General features: G+C 40.1%; 1 protein-coding gene across 3 annotated transcripts in view; it reads left to right on the top strand.

The window, feature by feature from the left end:
* Positions 1-13311, top strand: part of SATB2 (SATB homeobox 2) — a 195840-nt gene that overhangs the window by 80714 nt on the left and 101815 nt on the right. For all 3 annotated transcript variants that reach the window (XM_045480639.1, XM_045480638.1, XM_045480641.1), the window contains 2 exons: positions 2318-2444; positions 3607-3730. In XM_045480639.1, coding sequence (XP_045336595.1) covers positions 2318-2444; positions 3607-3730 — 251 coding nt within the window. The remainder of the gene's footprint in view (positions 1-2317; positions 2445-3606; positions 3731-13311) is intronic.

Genomic DNA, 13311 nt, shown 5'->3' with positions numbered 1-13311 from the left:
AATTTACATACAGTGAAATGTATGCATATTAAGCGTTGCATTTGATGAATTTGACAATTTTTATACCCATGCAACCACCAGCCAAACCAAGAAAATCCCTTTATGTTTCTTTCCAGTCAGTTGCCCCTGCTGTCCAGAGGTAACCGCTTTCTGACTTCAATCCCATAGGTTAGTCCTGTAGTCTTGCCTGTTCTTGTATTTTTATATAAATTAAATCTTACAGATATATTCTGTTGTGTCTGACTTGATTATGGCATATTTTTCCCGTGGAATACTACTCAACAAGAAAAAGGAGTGAGCAGTGACATACACACTGCAGAATGGGTGAACCTCCCCTAGAGTTGTGCACTGCACAATGACAACTTCCGGAGTCATTTGCTTCATGTTACCTTTGTCTTCTTAGTCACCAAAATACCCACAAAATCGGCTTCCTCCACTTGTCATGTCTATCATAGGGCACAATTGCTGACTTCATTCTTCTCCCCTCTAGTTGCTTATGACAAAATACTGTGTCTTTAGACCATGGTCAATTTATACTCAACTCATGGGCTATCTTGATAATGATTTTTTGAAAGGGATTTAAAATAATGTAGTGATTTTTTAAAAAGGAAATATGTTAGCCATGTTGCGTGTTATCTTTTTTAGTATTTTCAAATGTCAGAAAGAGTAAAGGAAGCCAGGAAGCAGACCCAGCCTCTGATGGGTGCTTGTCCAGTGAGCCCTGGATGTTCATTTCACGAGACTGCTTTATGCTGCGTTGCTGTGCACTTTTCATTGTCATGAGAGAGAATGTTAGGAAAACTATCCCCACAAGAAAACAGCTTTTCTTGGCAAGTGAAATGTGACTTAAGGAGCCAGAACTGGAGACATACGGTACTATGAATGAGAGCTGTGTTACTTTATTGGATCTGAGTCCAGGCACTATTTATACTGCAGCATATTCAGCACCAGATTGTTAAATCTTAATACTGAAACAGTGCATCATTTTAATATTTTTGTTCTGTTTATTCCCTGTTTTCAAGCATTATGTCAAGCATTGCGCATTCATTGATTTCATCTTGGACAGGACACGCCCTGACCAGAAAGTTCATTTCCTATTATTGGAATTTTACCCCAGAGCTATAAAACATTATTTCGCGAAGCTTTTAAAAGTTCACTTGGGTATACAGGTGTTCTCTGTCTTTGATGATAAAAAATATTTTGAAAGAACACTGTAGTTGGACCCACCTGTATTGTCAAAAATTTCTATTTCTTTTCTTTCACCAAAACAACTGTTTTAGTGGAATGTATGTATGACAATTTCTGACACCTTGGGGACCTTTGGGCTTTTCACAGCATACAAATAAAATTTTTGTCCCTCTGTGTTTGTGAAATGGGTTTTTCTTGATCTTTTCTTTATTTTTCTTCATCAATGTTATATGTGCCCTATGGACACAGATATATGGACCAGATAAGATGCGTCCATCTTATGACTAAGTTAGCATTTTCACCACGTGTTGCTGAAGCTATCGGAAGAATCTTCTTGTCACAAGGGTATTCCTAAAATCACTGCTCTATATAGTGTAAGTTTGACCAGGATTTTTATTCTCTCTCCATTGTCATGCATGTTTACCATATGCAGCAGGAAACCCACAGGGAAATGGTAACCATTGTCACTCTAAAAAGAGCAGAGGAATAAAATAAAAATAAAAAAAAAAAAAAAAAAAAGGAAGCTGAAGGCATCTCTGCTATTTCTGATCTGTGGTCAGTCATTGTGCTATTGGAAAATAACCCCTCTGCCTGGTGAAACACGAATCTGGAAGTGAACTCTAACTGGTTCATCAGCTCCAAATGCTGTTTGCACTGGGGATCACACCACAGTCAGGATGTGACTGTGTGTGTGCTGAGCCCACACACAGGAATTTTCTTGTACAATTCAAAACCAAATCTTATATTTACTTAAGGCTTGCTTTTTTTTTTTTTTTTTTGTCTATGAAATCAGCAGTCCGGTATATTTAGCATCAGTCTTAAGTTAGAATGTGAAACAAGACTTTGGGGGAAGGAAGTATCCGTATGGTTTTCTAAGTAATTTAAGAAACAGGAAAACATAAAAGAACTGATTGTCCATGATTAAACCTCAATCCTTTCATTCTCATCTTCCTGTATAGTTAACTCAGTTGTCGACCAGAAAGAAATAGGTTATTGCACTGGGTTGTAAAATATCTCTGAATGGGCCTTGAATGTTGACTATCGAATGACCTTCTTAACATTGAACAAACAATGAGAAGGTTTAATAAATAGCAGAAATGTGTTTATTATGTTTTTCTTCTCTTTGCAGGAATAATCAAGCTGGGGAGGTGGAACCCTCTCCCCCTCAGCTATGTGACAGATGCCCCCGACGCAACAGTGGCCGACATGCTGCAAGATGTCTATCATGTTGTGACGTTGAAAATCCAATTACAAAGGTGGGTGTCTCTGAACATCTGCCCTTCCGCACTCGTGGAGCTGCTCCGTCACTCAGAGAGTCACTGCAGAGATTAGCACGTCCTGTCTTTGTTGATTTCTAGACACTGGATGAAATGAGAAAAAAAGGAGAGAGAGGAGGGACCCTTCACCAGGCATCTTTATAGTCCACATTCCAACTGTTTTATGTTTTGTTTTCAGAAGCAGTGAAGTGGTAACCTAGGGGAAGCTTGATAAATCATTAAAAATCTGTGGCCCTTAAAGGGGAACTTTCCACAGCCCCTAATTTAATGGGTTCTCTGTTTAAACACTTAGCACATACAATTTGAAGAATAAACACTTCTGCTGTTTTTGGGTTTGTGTTTCGAGGGCTGACTTCTGCGCTAGTGTAGCAGGCTTCCCAGGAAGGTGCTGGCACTAGGCATCTTTTTCTTCCCTTTCTGGTGGCTGCCTCGAAGAAGCACAGTCTGCGGCCTGCAGAGGTTCTGGAAGTGATTTTATTTTTTCAGGTATAGCATCCAGAGCAAGTTATGCCTCTAAAGAATCTAGAGGTTCTCTGCAGAGTCTTGTATTGTAAAGTGCCTATAAGTCATATGGTTTAAGGGATGTTGTCCTTTAGTGTAAGGGTTTTGAATTTGCTCATTTTGGAGAATCTGTACTTTAATGGGGACCCAACATCCCCATCCTTGCCTAGGAATGCTTTAGTGTCCTATCTTAAAAGTTATTTTTTGGTTAGGAAAGCAACATCTCTGAATCGTTCAATGAGAGTGAAGAGTGGGCCTTCACGCTTTGAATTGAAAGGAACATTTGTTTACATTTAACGTTAGGGACGTCCAATAACTGAACTTGTATTGTGGAAGTTTGTAATCACATTGCCATGCCATTCCCATCAACAGATTGGAAAAGCCATATTTTAAATCGTTAACAGTTCTTCATATCTGAAGTGACTGTTTTTCTTAGATAGACCGAGTGGGGCTTTGTGCAAGTCCTAGAAAAGCAGTTTTGCTCTCCTTCCCTCATGTAGGGCCCACACGGGACCCTGATCTTTAGCACTTTTCCTACTGCCGGCACAGGACCCAGGAGCAACTGCCACACTCAGAACCCCCTGCAGCCAGGGCCCTTTGTTGAGGTCTGCGTGGTGTTCATTCTTGCTCTGTTTCCCAGTTGTTCGAAGTTGGAAGATTTGCCTGCGGAGCAGTGGAATCATGCCACAGTCCGCAATGCCTTAAAGGAACTGCTCAAAGAGATGAACCAGAGCACATTAGCCAAAGAATGCCCTCTCTCCCAGGTCAGTATATCCAGGTGGGGTTCTGGGAAACGAAGAAAGCCACTGGTGGACTTTCTCGCAAGAGGGGCACGCCTGCTCAGACAGCTGTCCTCTATCTTTTATTATAGTTACTCTGCACTCTAGGTGGAAAAAACATGGAGGTTGTGGTGTTTGTTTTTGTTTTTGTTTTTGTTTTTTTGTTATAGAGTAGAAGTTATCACTTCCCGAGAGCTTTGATGTAATGGGCATACATGAAAACATTTCACATTCACAGTCTTTAACTTCTCACGTGTATCACAGGAGGTAGGTATCAGTGTCTCCACTTTATCGATCAGGAAACCAAGACTCAGAGAAGCACTTTGCCTTCCCAGGCTTCCTCAGTAGGCTAAGTGGCAAGTTGAGATCCTAATCCAGACCTCCCCTCCCAAGGTTCAGGCTCCAGACCATTCATTTTTTTACTTAGTCAATGGAGTGAGTCAACTATGTCAGACCCATCTTAATTTTTTTTGTTTAGTTTTTGAGCATTTCCCCTGGCTAGCAAAGAAAGATGATCTTTACATCACATACATTTGTATAGTTTCTGCTGTGATTCTGCCACATGAAAATATATCATGAGAAAAAGAGGTACTCCATTTTTAGTGAAGCGATGAGAAGCTAAAGCCACAAAAATAAGAGATAGACAAGATCAAAGGAAGGAACAGAGTGGGAAAGGGCTGCCTTTTCCATTTGTGTTCATGGGCAAGGGACCCACTTTTTTAATGATGCGGTAATATTTTGGTAGCTATGGTCAGCGGCTTAGGACTGCTGTGAAATGAACTCGGGTTGACATTGTTTAAAGCTATGAATGGAAATCCATTTCCTGTGTGAGTTGCTACACTTGATTTAAGACAATGGACTAATTACATGTCTGTCAAGTTCAAGGGAAGGTGACAAGAATGTAGAAACTTGATGTGCCCTGATCTGTGTTCTCGGATAATAGAGTCTTTGGGGGGAAGCAGGAAGCCTGCTGGTTAAGAGCATGCATTCTGGAATCAGTTAGATCTGGATTCATGTCCTGGTTTACAGGCCTCTATGACCTCACTTTTACAAGCCTGTTTCTTTGTAAGTAAAACCAGGATAGTAATAGTTCTAAGTCATATAATGAGGAGTAAATGAGATAAATCACATAAATTCTTGGCCTGGTGTCTGGCATACAATGATGTTGCATAAACAGTATCAGCTATTATTTAAAAAAAATTGTTTAAGTTTATTTATTTTGAGTGAGAGAGAGTGAGTGAGTGGGGGAAGAGCAAGGAGAGAAGGAGAGAAAAGATCCCAAGCAGGCTCTGTGCTGTCAGTGGGGAGTCTGACATGGGGCTCGATCCCATGAATTGTGAGATCATGACCTGAGCTGAAATCAAGAGTTAGATGCTTAGCCGACTGAGCCACCCAGGCACCCCCAGTATCAGCCATTATTATTGAGACATGATATTGTTGGTGTGAACTGAATATTTTTCATGTTTTTTGTGGAGCATGTTTTAGAATTTAAATCCTCTGAGATGCTATTAATCTCTTTCCCCCCAAATATTCAAGAAGGTATGTATCTGAGTAGTAGGTAGCTAGGTAGAAAGGAACACTGGTATTTCTTGACCATCAGTTATGTACTTAATCTTGTGTTTACAGCTTTCACACAGGCCACTTCAGTACCTACCTGTAGGTTTGTATCCAGGTGCTAACACTTATTGCTAGGATTTTCATTTATTCCAGTGTGATTGCTTATGTAGTTATAAAAATAAAAATTTGAAGTTATTCTGATCATATACAGATATTGGATAAAGAAGAGTTAGGAAAAATAATTCATTTGTCCTGAATTTTACAGTCACAGTTAATTGTTTCTTGGATTTATATGGAAGTCAAAATGGGCTTTACTTGGAAGTAGACAAGCTCCTAACTTAATATCACCAATTCAGAATTTTATCCAGGGCTGTTAGAGCCAATGGAAATTTGGCCATCACTGATCTATCATGATTATCAAGTTTAGTTATCACTGTAATATGTGGCTAGAGAGACAGCATGAGTGGAAAGAACCTAGACTGGCAGCTGAGAGCCCTAGCTGCCATCTCCCCATTCATTTATTTTTGCTGGGTGTGTGACCCCAGGCAAGCCCACCTGCCTTGAGGACCTCACTGAATTCATTTGTAAACTGGGCATGATTGTTATCTATGCATATTTCACATAATTTGCAGGGTTGTCTTGAGGTTTGATTGAGACCACCTTTATCCCCACCATGAAAACCTCTTTTTACCCCCATTTTCTATTCTCATTACTTGCCGCCACACCCCCTCCTCCACCCCCGCTGGTTGCCCGGCCTGAAAAGTTTCTTCTCTATCACTCTAATGTTTGATCCTGTGGATTCTACTGCCTTCATATCTGAAATCTTCCTCCTTTGTGCCATTTCCTCGTTTAGACTTAACCACCTTTTAACCTTTGTCCCATCATCTGCTTTTCCAACACTGAGAACTTGCCATTTCCTCCTCTGCAAGCCTCCAGTGACTACCTCTGCCCTGCCCAAAAGAGGTACAGACTGCATTAACATAGCCTAGAAGAATTGTTCACATGACACCATCCAGCCTGACTTCTCACCGGAGCCACCACCTTCCCCTTTTTACCTGCATCCTCTTTGTGCTCCAGACACATGGAATTAATTACTTTAGAACATTTGCCATTGCTCTAATGTCACCAAAATATTCCTGAGGGTGGGAGCAACCCTTAGCATTACAAGTCTAACGAAGCAACTTCTGGTGATATTTAAAAAAAATCATGCAAAATTTTTATTCTGCTCCATATACCTGTGTTTTTGATATTTGTTTTTGATGCCATAAAAATCACTTTACCTGTACTTCTCCTTCTGTTCATGTGAGACTGGCCTTCCAGGGAGATACACCATGCTAATGTCTGGCTTTGGTAGCCCTGTACACAATGCTGGTGTTGTTAGGGTCCTTCAGTTTGATCCTTGCTTGCTTTTACATATATGATTTCTTCTGGCTAGTATGCAGTGCTCTCTTGTACTTGATGAAGTCACCTCTCAAATTCAAGCTGGAAAGTCACTGCTGGTGAAGTACCCTGACCTCCTGGTTGAAGCAGTTGCTTCTGCTCTTGGTGGACTTTTGTATACACCCCTGTCACAGCGCTTATCACAGACTGTTATCAGTGCTACCTGCTGGTTCTCATCACTTGCTGGACTGCCCCGCAAGCAGAAGCCATCTCTCGTCCACCAGTACTTCCTTAGCATTCAGCACAACATGTGCCTTGCAAGTAGTTGTTATTCTGATGCACAAGTTCTCAACTTGGCCCTGTTTATCTTTGAGTGAATAATTCTTTGTGGTGGGGGGCTGTCCTGTGTGTTGTAGGATGGCTAGCATCATCCCTGGCCTCCACCCACTAGGTGCCAGTAGCATGCCACCATCCCTCCCCCACCAGTTGTGACAACCAGAATGTCCCCAGACATCGCCAAATGTCCTATGAGGGGAGTAAATCACTCTTGGTTGAGAACCACTGCTGTAATGTGTTTAATGAATTAAATATAAAAAAGTTTTAGAAAGTGCTATAAACTGCAAAGTTTTATTATTTTTATGGTGTTCTTGGCAGCTCTAAAATGTTTTGAACTAGAAACACTGAATACAGTAATTTGGTGGTTGATGGCCAGTACATTTTCAGTCAAACAGGTCTCAATTCTATTACTTAAATTTGGGGGGAGATTTGATTTAGGGTTCTGGTATGCTGTGTGATTATGGAACATCTTATTGGAGTAGTCCTCAGTGAGCATGGACATATAATATGGGCCCCAGCATCAGTCCTATAGCTATTACCCTTAAACAGTCCAGATTATTCACTTAAATTGCATAGCTCAGTTGCCTTTCAGGGTGGAAATAAGCTCACCTAGTTTGTTTGAAGTTGTCATAGAACAGGTGCATACATTTTTAAGGTTCAATCTATGTAATGTGAAAAAGAATGCAATTTTTGTTCTGAGAAGGTGAAACATAATTCAACAATGTATTCCATCAACATTACTGGGGTCCTAGTTAGGAGTCGGGCACTTTGCAATGGGTTGGGGATGCAGTGGGAAAGATGAGAGGGGAATACAGCTTTCAACCTAGGAAGACGAGAGTGGAGTATCCAATACTACCTACTTCAAAGCAGAAAGTAGGTTAGTGGACTGTGTGAAACAGACTTAGCTCATGAGTAAAAAAAAAAAAAAAAAACGACTTTTTTTGAAATAATTTTTCATTATCCCCAGGCCAAACTGTATTAGGTATTTCCTCTCTCAGATGTGGTGATTGTATAAAGGAATGATGGTTCAATGGCCAGTATCCATTTTCTTGAACATCCAGTGTCCTGCAGTTCAAAAGAGCAGCCTTTGAAGGCAGGAGAAAAGAAAACTGGAAAAGTCCATAAAAGGGCAACAATTACAGGCTGAGGCATATATATTTAAAGGGAGGGAAGTCATGATTTAGCTGTTCTCTGTCTGGCCAGATAGGTTGTGTTTGTGTATCTGTGTATTTATTTTTGCTTTCAGCTTTCCAAATGTGCTTAGGTGCTGACACCCTCATACTTTTCCTCTGATGCCCCCCTGAGTTACCACTTGCAACCTCTCCCTTCAGCCATATAGTCTGTCCCAAGCATCCTAACTTACCATACCTTAGGCATAGGTCTCTTATTAGATAGTCTTCTTTAACCGTTCCAGTTTGGAAACATGAACACATCTTTCTGTGGCTTACTTGTTTTTACTCAAGGAAGAGTTAAAAAAATATCCCAGGTCCTTTGGGTGTTGATCCATTAAAATAAGTAGAGCTAACAGGACCTTCCTTGTCCACCTCATAGGTTATTATGATGATCAAAGGGAAAGACTGAGGAGACAGTCTTGTTAACTTAAAATTGCAACGAAGGAACAAGTAATTTGCAAATGCATATACCCTCCAGTACTTTCCTGCAACCCCTTTAACATCCACATGTTCTCTGTGACTCTAGATATATTTTTTTAAACTTATTTTTGTGGTAAAAATACATAACATGAAGTTTATCATTCTAACCATGTTTAGGTTTATAAATCAGTGGCATTAATTACATTCACAGTGTTGTGCAACCCTCACGTCTATATTTTTCCAAAACTTTACATCATGCCAAACACAAAGTCTGTAACCATTATGTAATAACTCCCCATTCCCCTCTCCACACCCAGATCCCCAGGTAACTTCTATTCTGTTTTCTGGCTGTATGAATTTACTTAATCTAGATGCCTCATAAAAGTAGAATCCTAGAATATTTGTCTTTTTATCTGGCTTATTTTGTTTAACACATAGATATCTTTTTAAAGTAGCTCTTGGGGGCACCTGGGTGGCTCAGTCAGTTGTCCAACTTTGACTCAGGTCATGATCTCACGGTCCGTGAGTTTGAGCCCCACCTTGGGCTCTGTACTGACAGCTCAGAGCCTAGAGCCTGCTTAGGATTCTGTGTCTCCCTGTCTCTCTGCCCCTTCCATGCTCATGCTGTGTCTTTCTGTCTCTCTCTCCCCTGGCTCAAAAATAAACAAACATTAAAATAAACAATTAAATGCTTCCCTTTAAAAAATAAAAATAAATAAAGCTCTGTTCCATGCCCTTAACTGAGGTTTTATGGCTAAATATTTGAGGAACAAAATGACTGGCACAAGTTATTGAACTGTGAAAATGTTACTAGATTTCCACTGTGATGGTGATACAGTGTTTATAGTCTTTTTAAGACATAGACTGTAGGATAATTATTTCTGTCATCCTGAGCAAGCCTTGCTCTTTTGGGGATCATTAAAGGACTAACACAAATCTGCAATATGCTAAAATAATCGGGCAATGAACTCAAGCAGCTGGTTGGGTTGGTAGAAAACACAAACTGACTATGTGCTCATCTACAGTCAAGTGGCTGATCTGAACCGGTATTGTCTTAACTAGTTGCCAACTGTCCCTTTCATTTAATCTTCAATTCACATATGCAGTGGGGATGCATCCTGCCTTGTGTCAACCAGTTGCCAACTGTCCCTTTAAGTTGTTTTCATGTGAGTTTGTTTTAGTTCTAGGCCCAACCTCATGACTCTTGTTGATGGAGGCTTACAAGTGACAGCTTGAAAAGAATCCCTCACTGGGTGATTGCCTTCAACGTATGAAACGATTGCATGGAGAGGAGAGAGCAGACACTCACTGAGTCTGTCTCTTGTGCTAGGCCTTTTACTCGAATCATCTCTCTGAATCCTTCCAGCCCTCTGAGGCAGGTAGCAACATCCCTCTTTCACCGCTGAGGGGGCCACTAGCAGATAAGCAAGCCACTCAGCCTTGCCTCAGGGGAGGAGCTCTCAGAGGTAGTCCTGTCCTACTCCAAAGCCCAGGGGAAGTGTTTCCTTCAACTACAATGGCAAAGTTTTCAGTTCTGATAGTATAGCTCAGAAGCAGCGATAGAAAGGGAGAGCAAAAGGCTGCCAGATAACATTAACTGAATTTTTCATGACAAAGTAATTCCTCCAAATCAGTTTTTTCGCTTTAGTGTACTTGATTGAAGTATCATTATAATCTCATGTTTAATATGTAATTTAGCATACCGCAAAGCAGAATAAAAAAGCTGAAAATGAGCAAAGAACGCATATATTATTCATTGCCTGCATCATGCTCTCTGCTGTGTAGACATGGAAAGGGAAGCTATGAGATGCAGCCTCGCTCCCCCCACTTGGGCGATCCTCTTGCTAAGACAGGGCACTCCTACTGACAGACGTGTAACCATTCACTTTGGTTTTAAGATGTTCTTTTTTATAGCAAGTGTATTATGTGTCTGCAGCTTAGCTGCTCTTAGTATAACACTGCTATTCAAACAAATAAATCTCACTAAGCCAAGGAGAATGTGGTAAAGGATACCCAATTATTTTACCTTTCTTTTCTTGGGGAGGAAAAGGGGGTGGTCAGGTCTCTGTCTTTCCAAGTGTATTGTACAAATCATTTTAACCTGTGTTTAATGTTTTGCTTTTCCTATTAAGTTTTTTTTCTAAGTTTTTTTATTGAGAGAGACAGCGTGCGCACATGTGCATGGGAGGGGCAGAGAGAGAGGGAAAGAGAAAGAGCATCCCAAGCAGCCTCCATGCTATCAGCACAGAGACTGATGCAGGGCACGGACTCACGAACTGTAAGATCATGACCAGGAATCAGATACTTAACCAACTGAGCCACCCAGGCGCCCCTCTTATTAAGATTTATTTTATTTTTTATTAAAAAAATTCTTTTTAATGTTTACTTATTTTTGAGAGAGAGAGAGAGCAAGAGACAGAATCTGAAACAGGCTCCAGCCTCTGAGCTGTCAGCACAGAGCCTGATACGGGGCTCAAACTCATGAACCATGAGATCATGACCCGAGCTGGAGTCAGACCTTTAACTAACTGAGCCACCCAGGTGCCCCTAAATTGGTTTTAGGTTCTTTAGTTTTATCTGATTCTAACCTCCGTAACTCGCCCCTCTAAGGAACCTGTGGTCACAGCTTTATGTTTTGTTTTTGTCACCTTGTTTCTTAGTCTGTTTGTAGTATCTGCTACTGAGTTTGTATTAGCTGATGGAGGTGGTAGTGAATATTTCCTTTCTTTCATTAATTAACTTCTCTTTTCGGAGACTCCTAGAATAATGTGGCCTGGTGGTAGTGTCTTTTTACGGTGTTTTCCATTGCCGTTTTACTTTGAGCAAGATGCTTCTTCATTCTGAGTTTCTTGGCCCTCAGTTTAGAAAATGGAACTATATCAGAGGTGACATCTATTCTCTGAGCTAGTCAAAAACAAAGAAGTGAGTTTAAAATTTGTCTCAGGAGGCTAAAAGAAAATTTCTTTTCAGGCAAGGCAATCTATTTAACTATAATAAGTATTAAAGCGATGTATTTTATTGTTTAAACAATATCTGTTTATTTTTTTTTATTTTTTTTTTTCAACGTTTATTTATTTTTGGGACAGAGAGAGACAGAGCATGAACGGGGGAGGGTCAGAGAGAGAGAGAGGGAGACACAGAATCGGAAACAGGCTCCAGGCTCTGAGCCATCAGCCCAGAGCCTGACGCAGGGCTCGAACTCACGGACCGTGAGATCGTGACCTGGCTGAAGTCGGATGCTCAACCGACTGCGCCACCCAGGCGCCCCTAAACAATATCTGTTTAAAACAGTATAACATTCTCTTGCAGTTTGGCATGTTGGAAATTCAAATTGGCTAGTAAACTTTAAAGTGACTGATTCTGGTATATTTTAATTCCTCAAATACCTTATTTTATTTTTTTTTAAATAACTTTCAAATATAACTGGCAAACTATGTGTAGGAGTGACTGCAAATGAGGAAACTTACATTTTATTCTTCACTTAAAATCTTCATATTTAAGATTTCATGATTAATTACAAAGGAGACTGAAATTTTCCAAAAGTTTCTGTAGTTGGGAAGGCATTTTAAACCTTCTATTTATTTTAACACATAATATTTTTCATAGCATGGCTTGGTCTACAATTACCATTCATGGAGTGTTTATGGCTGTGACCGAGGACCTGAAGGGGCTGCCTGATTGCCCAGTGTATGTGTGCTCTCCCGTCTCCTTCCCACAGCCCACCACCTTGCCAAGTGAAGCTTGCTCAGTAAATGCAAGGTCATTTTAATATGAGCCTCAGTAAAACATAATCACTTTAAGTATTAAAAAGAATAATACACATCTCTTTCTGGTCATTTGTATCAGCATCGCTTTATACAACCTGTGTGCTCAGGAGGTGGTTACATTCCTGGTTGAAAAAGCCCACTCAAATCTTTGTTTGTATGTTAAAAAAAAAAAAAAGTGGGGATCCTAAAAGTCCAATTGTGTGGTTGCTCTAGAACTATTGGAAAACATAAAAGAGCAATATAAAATACAAACCTATATACATATTTTTAAAAAGCAGTAAATGGAAATTAGATTTTTTTGGCAGAGTGGAAAGTAGGGGAGATTTTAATCATTACTCATCCCATTTTTGCAGCAACTGTATCTCATCAGGTCTAAGATGCTGTTGATTGTAAGATGCATCCCAATTTCAGTGACACTGAAGTATTTTAAAAATGTGACTGTAGAATGGATGAAATGTGGTAAATGCAGACTCTCTGCCCCAGGACCTCTGGAAAACATAATCCAAGTAGAGTAAAAGTATGTGCTGGGTCTGTGTTAGCTCCTTTCAGTTTGTGTATAATGAAGTAAATTTTGATCTTTTACAAACAAATTGACACTAAGATGACCTTAATATGTATCCAGAATATTCTAGTGAGGCCCAATGGTTCAAACTGACTGTGAGAATGTAGTAGTCTAATTTAGGGTTAGAGAATATTCATGTTTGAAAATGGAATAATAAGAAGTAACATGACCTTTTGTCTAAAATATCCCCCAGATGTACCTCTTCTGTTTTGAAGTCTCACTGAAGATGAATTACAAAAATTCTTATCAGTGGAACTAGCTTGAGTGTCAACTAAATGTAAAGACCTGCAGGGAATTAATATGAATAAAATGTGCCACAAACTCAGAGAGACCTTTGAGTGACTAAAGATTCTCATTATCTAGGAAACTTTC

This window comes from Leopardus geoffroyi, chromosome C1 (assembly GCF_018350155.1).
Source record: "Leopardus geoffroyi isolate Oge1 chromosome C1, O.geoffroyi_Oge1_pat1.0, whole genome shotgun sequence".
In the NCBI taxonomy this organism is placed as follows: Eukaryota; Metazoa; Chordata; class Mammalia; order Carnivora; family Felidae; genus Leopardus; species Leopardus geoffroyi.
The sequence above is the reverse complement of the archived record's forward strand: the minus strand, read 5'-3'. Positions and strand labels throughout refer to the sequence as shown.